The sequence below is a fragment of the Salminus brasiliensis genome, chromosome 8 (genome assembly GCF_030463535.1).
Source record: "Salminus brasiliensis chromosome 8, fSalBra1.hap2, whole genome shotgun sequence".
Taxonomy (NCBI): domain Eukaryota; kingdom Metazoa; phylum Chordata; class Actinopteri; order Characiformes; family Bryconidae; genus Salminus; species Salminus brasiliensis.
In genome coordinates, this window is record NC_132885.1 from 43,275,858 (window position 1) to 43,292,033 (window position 16,176).

Here is a 16,176-nt window from a genome sequence, read left to right on the forward strand (position 1 = left end):
GCAGCGTCTTCATCACCATTAGGTGAAGAACTTTCTGTGAGGAGCTTTTATTAGAGCTTCAGACGTCTGCTTCCCTTCACCTCCACTGTAGAACCACAGCTCTGACTGGGGGTAGCTTATCTAGAACCTCCACTGTGAAACAGCTCTGGATCCGAGTCAGACACCGACAGACCCTCATCTGCTACCGTCGCTCCAGCCCCGTGTGGAGGAACCAGAAGAGCCCGAGTTCATCTCGCAGCGGGATACTGTTATTCTGTCTGCAGCTGACTGTCGAAACGAGGTACGCGTCATATTAGACTAACCATTACTGACGCACTGATCCAGGAGCTGTGGGCCGACATCAATACTGTTGATGTGTGTATCTGTGGGTGCAAATGCACTATAAGGACAGAAGTATTGGGACACCTGTTCAGTCACTGTTTCTTCTGAAATCAAGGGTATTAAAGAGCTGATCCTGCTTCTGTTGGAGTAACTGTCTCTACTGTCCAGAGAAGAAGACTTTCTACTAGATTCTGGAGGAGGAGCACTGCTGGGAGTGTTAGTGAGGTCAGGGTGTTGGATGATGATGATCACCACCCCACCTCATCATCCCCAACTCATCCCAAAAGTACTGGATGGAACTCCTCCACCATCATTCCAGAGAACACAGCTCCTCCACTGCTCCACAGCTCCTCAATGCTGGGGGGCTTTATACCCCTCTAGCCCACGCCTGGCATTAGACAGCATGGAGCCAATAGTCCTATTCTATTGGCAGTACTTCTCTACAGGGACTAGACAAGCTGTGTGTGTGCATTTGCACATCTGTGTCAGCAATGGGTGCAGCTTAAAGTAGCTTCTAATGTATTCATTAGAAGGAGCGTCCACAAAAATTTGGACATGTAGTGTACATTAAATACATGTGGAAGTCTTTCATTCAGACTCTACAGGATAAAAACACTACAGGCCGGAGGCGGATTTCCACTGTGGTCTTCTCAGAGCAGTGAAGATGAGACACTAATGATCAGACAAGTTACTTAGCAACCATTTCTTTAAGGTATTTCTGAAGCTGCTGTTTAAGAGAAACAGGACTTCAGACTACTGGTTCTGATCTGCCTGGACATGAAGGGGATGATGCTGCCCGTTTCAGACGCTGCTGAAATGCTCCTCCAGGAGGGCAGAGTGGAGATCCACAGCCTGCTGCAGCAGCTTTAGGCCAGCAGGGGTCAGGGGTCACTTCAGACTCCAGCAGGCAAAATGAACCCCTTCTAGAAGAGCAGGTTAGGATACAAAGTGAATCCAGGTCTCACAGAACCGGTAGAGATGCAGGTTCAGGTCCAGAAAGCAAAAATCTGCCCCAAGATTTTGTTCATAAGGCCTGGGCGGCTCTGGGCGGCTCTGTACTTTCTGGAAGTGAATCTGCCATTTCTACAGAAAAGAGATTTGTTAAATAATAAGAACGAACAAGAACCAAACTGTGAGGTTCTAGACTGTGTGAATCCTCACACAGTTCTCAGCCAAATCGCAGGGGAACCAGCCCTCGTTTTACAGAAGCATTCCCTCATTTCAGCACAGCCTGGCGTAATGAATCGGAGGACTCGGAGACTCTTGTTATTATAATCATTTAATTCACTTCAGTCGCTCCTGACTCAGCATTCACACCAAACAGCAGAACCGGAGAGCGTTATCTCTCCAAGTAGAAAATGGAAAAAGTTAATTTCACATTTTTTTAAAAAACATTTTTCTGAAAGGAACCATTCAGCCCTGTTTCTGCACATTCACAACCCCGGCCCTCCTACACTCTCTTACACCAGACTAAAGGTGGTGGTTCTATACTGAACCACTACTGAAAGCCACTTGGACTCTTACATGATTCTCAGGCTCATTCAGTTGGTTCTTCAAATGCAAGGGAAGCCTCTTATAGCTGTTATTTATATCTTAAAAAAAAAAAAGCTAGGTTAGATATTTGCCCAACTTATGCACAGTGAGAAAAACAGCGTTAATCTGCAGAATTCCCGCTGAGTTGTGTGTTTATGTAAGAATCTGCCAAGATTAAGAGGAAATATTAAAAACTCGCAGTGACGCACTCCTCACTGAAGCCATTCCGAGACGGGAGGGAACGGAGTGCAGGGTATTCAGGTCCTTAATGTACAATCAGTCCATAAATATGAAATATCTCCTCTCATAAAGTGGTCTATGAACCGGACTCTGTGTGTGTGTGTGTGTGTGTGTGTGTGTTCTCTCAGTGAACACACATGTTGTCTTGTGTTCTTTCAGTAGCACACACTGATTCTGTGACAAACAGGGTCCTTTCTGCCCCCTAGTGCTTTAGTAAGTGTAGAATACATACTGATTAAACCCTCCACCCGAAGAGGCTGCATTCGAGCCATACCCTCAAACCAGAGCCCGACCCCCCCAAGTAACAGAACACCTTCAACACACAGCGGGTTCACCTACAGCACAATTTATCTGTACACCTCCATCAGTCCGCACCAACAGCCCATATAAAGCCCGCCCCCGTCTACCCCCCCCAGTGTCCCGATCCACACAGACATGCTAGACATGCTAGTTTTTGGTCTAAGTGGAAGTGTTCTGTGTGGTGCGGTCAGGGGAACCGCACTGGCCCTCAGAGCTGCTGTGGGAAAGCCGGAGAGCTGGACGCAGGCCTCGTCTCACCGAGAAGCCTGAAGAAACCAGAGCGGCCACCAATCCCCACTACTTACTGACCGACAGCAACAGATTGATCTGGAGGAGAGTGGAGCACACACACACACACACACACACACACACACACACAGTGATTTATCAGTGGAGAACTGTAATTACTGAATATACACTGATATTGCGTAGTGTGTATTCTGTCCGTACTGCTTCACCCTGAACAGCTTCACAAATACATACAGGGGTGTTTTTATTTTCCGTCATTTCACTCATCACTTATTAGCAGTTACGCCCTGGTTGCGCATACCTGTTCCATAGACGGGCAGGCGATGATCTGCAGGTCCTCTCCGCTGTACTCCTCCTGCAGGAGGGTGTGTAGCTTCTGGAAAACCTGCTGGATGTTGTTCTGAAAAAAAAAATAACAACACGTACTCGCTTTGAGAGGGACCAGAACTGGGCCGTGTGATAATTACACAACCCTTCTATAATAAGCTTCACTCACTGGCCACTTTATTAGAAACCCAATGTTACAGACTGAACATTGCTGGGGTTTATCAGCTCCCCTCTACCCTGTTCATCACTGATCCATTTCTGACCACATTATTTGGGAGTGTATACTGATGATGATGATGAAGATGATGATGAACCTCAGACAGTTTAAATAAACACATCTGTTCAGTTTTAGGAAGTGTGTTTTTGTAGTTAATCATTATTGTGCAATCATCTCCGGAGGCCAGCACCACTCTTGGAAACATGCTAAGCCACCTACAGGCCACAGAGTCACACTGCCATCTTATCCACTGGGAGGGTGATCAATAAAGTCCTACCATGCCCATGTACTAGCCAGGAGGCCATTTTATAGACTGAACAGTAGAGTTCAACTAGTATCCAAACTCAAGTCCCGTTTCAGAGACAAATAGGAAAATAGGGCCAGTCTAACAACACTTCATTTGTGCTCTGCTGGCTCCAAAATGGTGCTCAGTGCTTGGACCCCGAGGATTGCCACCTGCAAAGGTTCAGCTCTTACAGCGACGGTTGAGTTTTACACCATTTTCAGACGAATATATGCCTCTTTCACCGCACGATACTGAAGACAGATCTGAACATGAGTAAAGCAACTTCAGCTGGCCTTCTTCAGTAACTGTGGGTCGGGTGAATAATGAGAGCGAGCTGTTAAAAACGAATCACATGAAGCACATTTATCACCCAAAGGTTTGCAATAACGGAAAGTACTGATAGATCCTGGGTCTGCCAGTCTTCAGGGGACAGGGACGTGTTCTAGATGAAGAGAAGGCAGACTGGCCGATGGTACTCACCCTGACAGGTTTGAAGAGGATGAACTCTGTGTCTTTATTGGCCAGATATAAAGACATGCTCTGTAACGTCCCGGGAACCTTGTTCTTCATCACCCGGTACGTGGACATCACCAGGTCATTGATCTTCGCTGCAGAGAGAATCAGTTTATTAATGTCCGACAGGACGCACTAGACCAAGCTGATTTCAGCAGATGTCCACAAACATTTGGACATGCAACGGAAGCTGAAGTCTGCGGAGATTCAGCCGATGGTGAGGTCTGATGATTACGCTGCAGCCTTGTGATGAGATAACCGATCCCCAGCTCTGGATATGATTCATTAATAACGGCTTAATCGTTAATTAAAAGTGACTAATTATGAGGAGGAACTCACCAGGCTGAGCCCAGGGCTGCTGGGGGAGGTTGTACGTTGGGCCTCCTTGGATAGCCATCGTTTTCAACGCTGCGACCTACGAGATCACAGGAGTACTCAGGGTTAGGACTAGGAACGTTCTCCTCTCGTCTCCTTTGGGAAGCACACAGTTCCCAAAGGAGGACCACGTAGTAATCAGTGGAGAACCACACATTTACCCAAGAACAGCCACACATCAACGGAGAGGTTCCCCAGGAGAACCACACAGTTCCCAAAGGAAGCTCTACACCATATGGACTAAAGCAGACTGCAGCAGGATCTAGGTCCCACTGACCAGTGGGGCTCAGCTCGGTTCCCTGAAAGCAGGCGGCACGCTTCAGCCTCTAAACATCATCTGATGGAAAAATGGAGGAAAAGCTAGAGTTTGGAGAGGCTCTAACGCGCAGCACCAAGTCGCTCTCCAGATCAGTCCCACAGCGAGGAACGTTCTCCCCTCGTCTCCGATTTGATCCGTAAATCACACGTCTGCCACATCGCCAAGACTTCTCCCTCTCATCTCCACAACAAGTCAGACGTTCCAAAGGCGCTAAGTTGACTCTTTAATTTTCTTTTGACTTCCTAAAAAAGCAGCGGCGCGCCGAAACGCCACGGGCGGAGAATAAACAAGCGCTAGGAACACAGAACGCGCTGCGCTCGTTTCAGCGCTGCTCTGTTTCTGTTTAATTTAGGATTGACTTTAAAATTCCTTTAATGGTTTAATTCTCTCAATGGTCTCCAGCCTTTTGCATATCTGAGCGTCTGGCTGATATTATTCCTGACTTAAAGAACGTCTGGAGCGGACTTATCAAATATTCCAAGAGCAGAACCCCCCAAAAAAACGGGTTTTGTTTTTATGCCTCCGAAATCTGGAACCGCTTCCCGCAGATAATCCCCAGACGCCCTCTCCTAGCGGCTCATGACACACTTATTCTCTTCACTGCGTCTTCAGATCTCTCTGTTATTCTTAGTAGCGTAACGAGCCCCGTCCGCTTCCCTTCTTATTATTTTGAAGAGTTTCCAGTTTAACAGCAGAACCGCCTCATTTTTAAACCACTCAGTGACTCGTTAGGGCCTTTACTGGGTGTATCTGTGGTTCTGCTGCTTTCTGTCTTTGGTTGGTGTGGGTTCTCGGGTTCTAAGGAAAAAAGGAGTCGTAGATCTATTCAGATGTAGAACATTACAGTTATTGATGGAGAACCAAAAAAGTATTTAAGAGAGAGCCACACAGTTCCTGTAGGAGAACCACGGTTACAGAGAGAGAACTACAGTTCAGAACATCCCGGTACCGAAGAGGGGAGGACCGCTCTCTAAAGGAGAACTAAAACCAGCTGCGGTTCCTCCTGAGTATGAGGGTAAAGTGAGTGTGTATGAAGAGCTCCTGCAGACCCACCTTGGTGAGAAACTCCTCCAGACTGCCCACAAATGTGCGGGTCTGCTGCTGGATGAAATGCTCACAGCTGGACTTCAGGTGCCGGTCCACGTCCTTCTTGGAGTCGATGTAGTGCTCCTTTATCTCCGGCGTTCCCTGACAGAACGAGAAGTGTGTTTTATCTGAGATTCACTACAGAGGCTTAACACTTCTCCATTTAAAAAGTATTGGGACACCTCTTAATCACTGAATTCAGGTGTGTGATTTAGTCTCATTGCACACACAGCTGTATAAACTCCAGCCTCTAGCCCTGCAGTCTGCCTGGGAGGTTCTGAAGAGCTCACTGAACTCCAGCGTGGTTCTGTATGTAATAGGAGACACCGCTGCACCAACAACAACAAGTCAGCTGGTGAAATCTCCTCCCTCCTAGATCTTCCTCCATCAGCTGTGAGTGGTGTTATTATTGAACAGTGGAAGAGTTTAGGAGGAACAGCTCACAGAGAGCAGCTCAGCCACCGAGTGTCTGTCAGACCACGTAAAGTTACAGAGCGGGGTCAGGGCCGAGTGCTGAGCTCAGAGCAGAGTGCAGAAAAGCCTCCGACTGACTCAGTAACTGCAGCAGAGCTCCAGACCTGCTGCTGCTGCTGGTAGAGCTGCAGAGCTCCAGACCTGCTGCTGCTGCTGGTAGAGCTGCAGAGCTCCAGACCTGCTGCTGCTGCTGGTAGAGCTGCAGAGCTCCAGACCTGCTGCTGCTGCTGGTAGAGCTGCAGAGCTCCAGACCTGCTGCTGCTGCTGGTAGAGCTGCAGAGCTCCAGACCTGCTGCTGCTGCTGGTAGAGCTGCAGAGCTCCAGACCTGCTGCTGCTGCTGGTAGAGCTTAGAGCAAAGGAGGACCAGCTCCATAATGCCTGTGGGTTTAGAATGGGTGAAATGTGTAGGTGTCCCAATACTTTTGTCCATACGATATGTGTAATTTGGAGTTGAGAAAGGTTCTAACCTCCATCATCAGCAGCTAAAGAGGAATCTAAAGGTAGAGATGACTGAGGTTCTAATATCTACAACCTATTAGAACCTGCAGATGGTAGTTAGAACTTTCTGAATCTGAGGGGTTGGATAAACAGAACCGATACCTCCAGCAGAAACTCCAGGATGGCGTTGTGGCTGTTGAGGCGGAAGAATTTGGGCACAGCCTTCGGGTGGAGGATTTTGAAAGCGGCATCTGAGAACAAAGACACAGTTTGGAGGATTAAGGCCGTAGTTCTTCAGTCCAACAGCGCCATCTGGTGCCAAGTCATGGTAGTCTGGTAATTAACGGATCATTTCAGGGTTAATAGAGCTGCAGTAAAGAACACAGCACTGATGGTGAACAGAAACTAATGACATCGAACCAACCTTCAGAACCAGCATTAATAGATCTGATTAAAGCTGCGTTCACACCCAGCATCCCTCTCCAGTTCTACACCAACCTAAACAGGACTGCTGCTACAGGGTGACCGCCTGGAACCGTGCAGACGTCCACAGAGACCCACCTCTAGTTTTCTTCAGGTCCAGTGAGATCTCTTTGATGGCGAAGTCGGCGTGGAACGGCGCAATCTGCTCCCGCAGGATAAGGAGATGTTTGATGAGAAAAAGCTGGCCGTCGATCTGGCTCTGCGGAGGCCGGAGAGGACCAATCACACGTCTTTATACACGTATTTATTAATATCAGAGACAGAGAGACTCAGAGACCGCCTCAGACCACCTCTACACACCCCTGCCTAGCATTCACCTAGCAACCACCCGGCAACACCCGGGAGGGGGGGGATTAACCCAGTCTCTTAAAACCACAGGAAAACAATAAGATACAAGGAAACTAACGGAAACCCGAACCACCAACCACCCCGACCCCACACACACCAGCCCCCAGCAAATTCCCACCCACAACACCCCCCTATGCAGATGACTGAAGGCTGAGTTTTGCTCAGTTTACTTTGGAGCTCAGCTGTCCAGGAGCTTTTGGCTGCTGGAGCTGAAGCTAACACTAAAGCAGCCCGTGTCTAGGGGGATTTGTCACAGACGGAGGGGGGGAACAGGCTTTGATGCTGAAAGCTTTCACCCCTCTCGGGCTGAGCTTCACACACACACACACAACTGCAGCAGTACTGTATTCAGGGATCTGCAGCTCATGGCTGGGCGATGTGATGTGATGGAGTTATCAGCACTGTGACTGACTCCGTTCCGATGCTCGGCTCTGAGAGTGCGACTGGGTTCATTCAGCACTTAAAGAACTCCACACACCTGCACAGGTAATTAACTAGAGCACCTGCAGAAAACAACGTCCACCACCCACATGGAACAACTGCATAAACTGCACAGCATCAAGCAGCTGATTGGACAACAGCCCATTACCACATGATGTGTTCTGCTTTTTTGTTGGTTTGGTGACCCTCCCACCCCTCACCTTGTTTTTGAGGATGACTTCTGAAGCCCTGAGCAGAGACTGGATACAGGCAGACAGCGCCTCCTGGGAAAGACCCTGAAACACTGCCCTCTGAAAGCCCCCCACATACACACACAGTTAATGACATCAAAGTTAAAGCTCTTATTAGCACTGTGTGTGTGTGTGTGTGTGTGTGTGTGTGTGGGTGTGTGTGTGTGTACACTCACGTCTATGCAGCGGTAGAGTTTGGACAGACAGACCAGAGTGCGTCTGACCGTTGGATACCACATGCCGTGCAGATCAGCTGGAGAGACGCTCGCCGGCACCCGTGAGCTTTCAACGCCACCTGGTGGCCAAACAATAATAATAACAACAACAATAACAAAAATAATAATAATAATAAATAAATTAATACAGAAATACAATGAACAATAATTAATAACAGCAATTTACTGCAAATCAATTATCTATGATCAGCATATGATCATAAGAAATAGTAAATAGCTAGTATATTAGTATAATTATGAACTCATTATTATTAATAGTTTATTAATGGTCACAGTAATAATAAATCTAATATGTAATAGCTGATTTGACGCTGACCTGAACTGATGACCTTCCGGGACTCTGGGTCCTCCAGCTGGACATCAGAGAAGGACGAGTCTGGTGAGGTCACCCTTAACTGCTCCTCCTTAAGAGACTGAGCGATTTTCTACAACACACACAGACAGACACACACACAGACACACACACACAGACATACAGACACACACACACACACACACACAGTGTCAAAAGTATAGTATGACAGCATCTTAAATATTCCTCCAGCTATGGAAATCTATGGAGTTCTAAAGGTTCTAACCTCCATCATCTGCAGTTTCTCGGGGTAGGCCAGGTCTCCAGGCGCGGGGCTGTAGCCGCTGATGTCCGTCTGGATGTAGATGTGGGTTCTGTAGACCAGCCTCTCCTGAACGTCCTCCAGCATCTGCTTCACCACCGCCTCGAACGCTCCCAACTGCACAGCTGCAATCAAACACACACGGTCACTTCCAGCTGATGATGTAATAAGGACAGAAGTCCTTTAGAGGCAGGACCATAAAAACCTCCAGACTGACCAGTAAACCAGGATTGAACCTGCAGGCTGGATCAGACAGAGCATGTGACTGCGGAGCCGTTTAACTAGCTGAGGTCTGATTAGACAGTCAGACACAGGCCAGTGCAGATACAGCCCCGCCCACACTGGCTCCTCCAGAGCTCCTCCTGGAATCATGGGAATTACCCTTAGGTCTCCCTTTACTGCATTAACAGCTTCTACTCTTCTGGGAAGGCTTTACACTAGATGTTGAAACATTGTCATGAAGATGATTTGATTGCATTCAGTCAGACACAGGCCCCCACAAGAGTGAGAGTATCAGTGAGGTCCGGTTCTGATGTTGGATGATCAGTTCTGACACTCCAACTCATCCCAAAAGTACTGGATGGAGCTCCTCCACCATCATTCCTGAGAACACAGTTCCTACATTGCCCCACAGCTCAATGCTCATTCAAAGTGGATAATACCAAAATCAGCTCTTTGGTCTTTGTGGTTCCATAAAGCAACCAAAGATCTAGATTTAACCCAAACAGTGTCCGACAGCCGATCAGCGCCCTCCCACCGCATATCCAGACTCACCGTTGTTGTGGACGTGATCCTCCAGCATCTCGTTCTTCAGGATGCCGCAGAGCTCGGACAGGGTCTCCAGGTGAACCACGTGGATGATGAGCGGCCGCAGCACGTCGTACAGAGACAGGCACAGCTTCTCCAGCAGCTCGCTGAGGACACAGACACACACACAGGCAGCCTTTCAAACGTCTGTTCATTCCGCACACCCATCGTTTATAAACCACCGGTCCAGCAGGGGGAGCAGTTCTGGGCTCTGACTCTGAGACAGGGGTCAGTACTCACTCCAGCTTGGCCGCGGGTTTGGAGAAGAACTCGCTGTAGAGCTGGTGCTCATCCTGACACACATGGGCCATGAAGGCACAGCCGCTGCGCACCTGAGAGAACACCACGGTTCAGCACATTAAAGAAGCAGGTGGGTAAAGTAATCAGACAAGCATTATTGATCACTGACTATAGATTTTAGCGATCAGACATGTTTGGTATCTGACGTGTGCAATGGGAGATGCTAAGCTAATGTTGCTAACAAACACTTCTGTGGGGTTCGGGTTGTATGTAGAGATGGAAAACTCAGCCCAGCTTCCAAACAAAGCTAAACCCTGGATCTGAATTTTCCATGTCTCGCAGCGCAACGAGGTGCAAAGTCCTGACCAGAGCACAGTGGTCTTTGTTGCTTTGGCTAGTCAGGTCAGTGATGGTGGAGTTGATGCTGGGACTCAGCAGCGCCTCCCTCTGGTCCAGGTAACACTGGTGGATATCGTCCAGCAGCTGCTGATACCTGAGAGAGAGATGTGCATCATCAGGTTCTTACTGTTGATGTATATATATATATATATATACACACACACACACACACACACACACATACGTATAAATATAATACTATGGGATATTAATATTATGTCCAGCGGAGAGGAAAACGTACTCTGGGATTTTCTCGGAGCGCTGCTCGACCTGCTCAATCAGAGTCTGGAATGAAGGAGAGGGAGTCGTTCAGTGACGGAATCAGAACCTACAGAACAGGTGCGGCTGTGTGTGGAGTGTGAGGGTGTGCGGTTCTTACTCGGAGTTTAGGTGCCGCCGCTCTGAACTTCACGTAGTAGAGGGTGAAGGCATTGTCTGCGTTAGCCACGCCCTTCGGGTCCTGCTGAGACAAACCCACAGCGGTCAGTTTACACTCCGACAGCTTCACTCACCCGCTTTACACTCTGCACATGAAACAGCGGCGCTGACCCGCTTGGTGAGCTGGCTGGTGAGGTTCTGCAGGGTGCTGACTGTGTGGGTCCTGATGAGCTGCATGGCTTTAGACAGACACTGTCTGAACTTGGCCAGATAAACCGGATGGTCCTTAAAGTTGGGCTGCAGGAGAGAGAGGAGGAGGAACGGGTCAGTCACGAATACACACCCTGTCTATCAGAGTGAAAACCAACCGCAGCGTTAGAAACACACTAATGTACAAAACACTGACCACACACACACACACACACACACACACACACACACACACACACACACACACACACACACACACACACACACACACACTCTCTCTCTCTCTCTCTCTCACACACACTCAGGGCTGGACTCACGTGTGCAGAGACGTACTCAATACAGTTGTCTAATTTGGACAGCATGGGGATGAAGCCCTCGCTGTTCACCGACAAGATCGGAGAGTTCAGTTTCTAAACAGAACAAACAGAACCATCACAGGGCTGATCACAGGGCTGATCACAGGGCTGATCACAGGGCTGATCACAGGGCTGATCACAGTGGAGAACCGTACCGTGTTGATGGTCTCCAGTTCGTTGAAATATGAAAGTTTCTGCTGGATGCTCTCGGCCAGATCCACCAGCTCAGACTGCAGAGCAAAAACACCGTCAGCTGTACACCCAGCTCCCAGACACCGAACACTGAACACCCTGCTGAACACACCCCACTGCTGAACACGCCCCCCCCGCTGCTGAACACCCCCCCCGCTGCTGAACACGCCCCCCCCGCTGCTGAACACACCCCACTGCTGAACATCCCCCCCCGCTGCTGAACACACCCCACTGCTGAACATCCCCCCCCCGCTGCTGAACACACCCCACTGCTGCTGAACACGACACTGACACTGATAAAAAAGTACATTAACATGAATAATAATGATAATAATGACAGTAATAATAACCACTCCAACAGCTTATGACTGACTGACAACATAAAATGAGAATAAAATTACAATATTAATAATAATTAATTAATGATGCTGACAAACACAGTAATAAAAATAAAACAATTTTTTTAATTAATCTGACAGCTCAAAAACACACACACACACACACACACACACACACACACACACACACACACACACACACACACACACACACACACACCTGCTCCTTCAGCAGCTGCTCGCAGGCCTCGTGCAGAGTGCCGGTTTTGGTGGAGACGAACAGGTACTGCTTCTGCAGAGAGTCCAGATGTTCCAGCGCTGCCGAGACGTCCGTCAGAATCGCATCACACTGATCCTGATAACAACTCAGACACTCACGGGTTCTCCTGAAAGGGGGGGGGGGGCAGTTCTATTACCAGTTCTGTATCAACCTGACTGCACACACAACACACTGTAACACACACACACACACACACACACACACACACACACACACACACACACCTGTACTTAGCTCCTTCATCCTGGTCCATCTGGGCCTGCAGTTTGGAGAACCAGGAGAAGAACTGCGGCAGAGAAAGATCAGCAGTCAGCACAGAACCACCCCACAGAACCATGTTGAACAGAACTCCCCGCGCAGAACCCGTACCTGCTGAGCCGTCTCTATCCGCCGGTCTTCCATGTCCAGCATCCGGAAGCCTTTCAGCAGGACGTCCTCGGTGGATGCAGGAACAGCCGCAGGGAACAATGAGCGCGAGGGCAGCGAGCACAGGTCCTCTATGGGCAGCTGGAGAGGAACCAGAACAAGACAGCCTATCAGAAGACAAAGGGGCAGTGGAGGGGCGGGGCTTGTGCTGGGACACACCCACAACACTAATGAGAGTGTATTTATCCGGGAGGACTGGGGTTTATTTATTTAGACACAGCAGGGATTTATAAATGTCAGATAGTTAATTAATAATTATCCATCAGTCTTTTATTTATTTTATTAATATTTATCAATATTTCCTATTTTATTCTAAGTTTTATCTGTTTGACCATCGTTAGTTTTTAAATTGTTTAAATTGTACTGTCTTTAAAAAAAACTTCAACTTAACTTCTCTTAAAAAAACAATTTAGTAATGTAATAATTACTGTTTCACATACATTTATTACATTATTATTTATTTATTATTGTTTTCAGTGTGCTGGTTAGTTTCCCTGACTGATTGATTATGGCTGCATATACACAGGCAGTATTTCTTTTTTTAATATTTGGAGACTTTAGTATGATTTTTCCTGGTTTTACATGTGATGCACTTGGCCATATTTACCAGTACAGGTAAATCACCTGAGTGTGTGTAAAGGCCCAGTGCTGCGGTGTGCTGTAGGTCCTGGTGATGTCCGGGTGGATAATAATGCAGTGGGATGATCGGGGGACTTTTACTGTGTAATTTACAGTGTGGCCCTAAATAGAGGAGATAAGAGGAAAGTGTCCAGTTCCACCTTAAATTCTGCAGCAGTTCCAGTCTGCCACCTCAGCCATTACCACTGGAACTGCTGCAGCTTTTAAGGTGGAACAGGACAGTTCCTACAACTTCCCACCAACGATTAGATCTGTTTTAATGTGTGTGTGTGTGACAGTGTGTGTGTGAGACAGTGTGTGTGTGTGTGTGTGTGTGTGTGAGACAGTGTGTGTGTGTGTGTGTGAGACAGTGTGTGTGTGAGACAGTGTGTGTGTGTGTGTGTGTGTGTGTGAGACAGTGTGTGTGTGTGTGTGTGTGTGTGTGTGTGTGTGTGAGACAGTGTGTGTGTGTGTGTGTGAGACAGTGTGTGTGTGAGACAGTGTGTGTGTGTGTGACAGTGTGTGTGTGAGACAGTGTGTGTGTGTGTGTGTGTGAGACAGTGTGTGTGTGTGTGTGTGAGACAGTGTGTGTGTGTGTGTGTGTGAGACAGTGTGTGTGTGTGTGTGTGTGTGTGTGTGTGTGTGTGTATGAGACAGTGTGTGTGTGTGTGAGACAGTGTGTGTGTGTGTGAGACAGTGTGTGTGTGTGTGTGAAGGTAAAGGTAAAGGATAAAGGTGCACGTATTCGTCACGGTACAGTGTGGACTGTACAGCGAAATGTGTCCTCCGCATTTAACCCATCTGGTAGTGAACACACACTCACACACACACACACGTGTTAGGGGCAGTGAGTACACACACACACCCAGAGCGGTGGGCAGCCAACTCCAGCGCCCGGGGAGCAGAGAGGGTAAAGGGCCTTGCTCAAGGGCCCAACAGTGGCAGCTTGCCGAGCCCGGGAATCGAACCCACAACCCTGTTATCGATATCCCGGCGCTCTAACCGCTGAGCCACCACTGCCACTGTGTGTGAGACAGTGTGTGTGTGTGTGTGTGTGTGTGTGTGTGTGTGAGACAGTGTGTGTGTGTGTGTGTGAGACAGTGTGTGTGTGTGTGTGTGTGTGAGACAGTGTGTGTGTGTGTGAGAGACAGTGTGTGTGTGTGTGAGAGACAGTGTGTGTGTGTGTGTGTGTGTGTGTGAGACAGTGTGTGTGTGTGTGAGACAGTGTGTGTGTGTGTGAGACAGTGTGTGTGTGAGAGACAGTGTGTGTGTGAGAGACAGTGTGTGTGTGTGTGTGTGTGTGTGTGAGACAGTGTGTGTGTGTGTGTGTGTGTGAGACAGTGTGTGTGTGTGAGACAGTGTGTGTGTGTGTGTGTGAGACAGTGTGTGTGTGTGTGTGTGTGTGTGTGTGTGTGTGTGTGAGAGACAGTGTGTGTGTGTGTGTGTGTGTGAGACAGTGTGTGTGTGAGAGACAGTGTGTGTGTGTGTGTGTGAGACAGTGTGTGTGTGTGTGTGTGTGTGTGTGAGACAGTGTGTGTGTGTGTGTGTGAGACAGTGTGTGTGTGTGTGAGAGACAGTGTGTGTGTGTGTGTGAGACAGTGTGTGTGTGTATGAGACAGTGTGTGTGTGTGTGTGTGTGTGTGTGAGACAGTGTGTGTGAGACAGTGTGTGTGTGTGTGTGTGTGTGTGTGAGACAGTGTGTGTGTGTGTGTGTGTGTGAGACTGTGTGTGTGTGTGTGTGTGTGTGTGTGAGACAGTGTGTGTGTGTGTGTGTGTGTGTGTGTGTGTGTGAGACAGTGTGTGTGTGTGACAGTGTGTGTGTGTGTGTGTGTGTGTGTGTGTGTGTGTGTGTGTGTGTGAGACAGTGTGTGTGTGTGTGTGAGACAGTGTGTGTGTGTGTGAGACAGTGTGTGTGTGTGTGTGTGTGTGTGTGTGTGCTGGCTCGCCTCGGAGGGCAGCTCCAGGCTCTCGGCGGCTCTCCGGATCTCCTCCACAGACTCGCTCTGTCGGTCAGTCAGTGAGGTCCAGCCACTCCGCTCCTCTCTTTCCTCCCCCCGGTCCGCTCGGTCCGCTCGGTCCGCTCGGTCCGCTCTGCCCGGCTCCTCCAGCCTGCCCCTCTCTCTCTCCCCCTCTCTCTCTCTCTCCGGCTTCATCTTCATCATCTTCCCCCTCAGCCGCGGCCGTCCGACGTCATCACAACACACGGAGTTCCGGCTCGGGGACGGAAGAGGCGCGCGTGCGTCACGACACGCGAAACAAAGCAAAATAAAAGCCACGACCAGAATAAAAGTCTTTTGCTGTTACTGTGCTCTGCTTTTAATCTTTATGTTGCTGTTGTTGGGTTTTTTGTGCGCCAGTCATGAACAGTGATGCATTCGCAATGAGACCCTGCTACAATAATAATAATAATAATAATAATAATAATAATAATAATAATAAGTGTGTTATTGTAGGACAAAGTAAAACTAAATAAAATCAGGAATAGAAAAACTAAACAGCAGTACTAAAAACTACATAAAAAAGTCTATTTTCTAGTTTCTTTCTACGGTTGCAACTGCAATATTCTCATTCTTTTTCTGATTTTTGTTTTCTAGTTTCTTTATATTACATTTTATTCTGTTTTTAGTATTTTTTATGTCTTTCATTGTTTTAAATTATTATTATTATGACATATATATTACATCATTTTTTGTCATTATTTTTATTTTTATTGTTGTTGCTATTATAAATGTTATAACAACTATTATCATTATAAAATGCATCTGTGCATATTATCTGCGATAATCAGTTATTTACAAACTGTAAAGGTAATGGCTAATGTACCCTTGTGTCTCTAATTGCAGTGAAGTGTGGTGTAGATTCTTCAGCAGGCTCTTCAGAGCAGCCGGCTGTGAGGTCATG

The 16,176-nt window shown here is 47.9% G+C and overlaps 1 protein-coding gene across 1 annotated transcript; it reads right to left on the minus strand.

Annotated features, from left to right (window-relative positions):
* Positions 1 to 1,584: 1,584 nt before the first annotated feature.
* On the minus strand, positions 1,585 to 15,475 carry cog3 (component of oligomeric golgi complex 3). The gene is made up of 23 exons (XM_072686722.1): positions 15,222 to 15,475; positions 12,601 to 12,738; positions 12,456 to 12,517; positions 12,172 to 12,337; positions 11,577 to 11,651; positions 11,383 to 11,475; positions 11,027 to 11,152; positions 10,857 to 10,937; positions 10,719 to 10,762; positions 10,445 to 10,571; positions 10,079 to 10,170; positions 9,806 to 9,945; positions 8,996 to 9,156; positions 8,734 to 8,842; positions 8,358 to 8,476; positions 8,152 to 8,241; positions 7,241 to 7,361; positions 6,842 to 6,930; positions 5,734 to 5,868; positions 4,326 to 4,401; positions 3,954 to 4,081; positions 2,945 to 3,043; positions 1,585 to 2,721 (listed from the first exon to the last, which is right to left on the minus strand). Exons 1-23 carry the CDS (start codon positions 15,435 to 15,437, stop codon positions 2,692 to 2,694), a joined length of 2,517 nt encoding a protein of 838 aa, XP_072542823.1. The 5' UTR covers positions 15,438 to 15,475; the 3' UTR covers positions 1,585 to 2,691.
* Positions 15,476 to 16,176: the final 701 nt, after the last annotated feature.

Excerpts from the sequence above, each read along its gene's own strand:
- cog3 (XM_072686722.1), bottom strand. The coding sequence starts at position 15,437 with ATGATGAAGATGAAGCCGGAGAGAGAGAGAGAGGGGGAGAGAGAGAGG. Across the intron at positions 10,572-10,718 it reads CGCTCCGAGAAAATCCCAGA|GTATCAGCAGCTGCTGGACG; the intron begins GTACGTTTTCCT and ends TCTCTCTCTCAG. Across the intron at positions 9,157-9,805 it reads GGATCACGTCCACAACAACG|CTGTGCAGTTGGGAGCGTTC; the intron begins GTGAGTCTGGAT and ends GTTTGATTGCAG.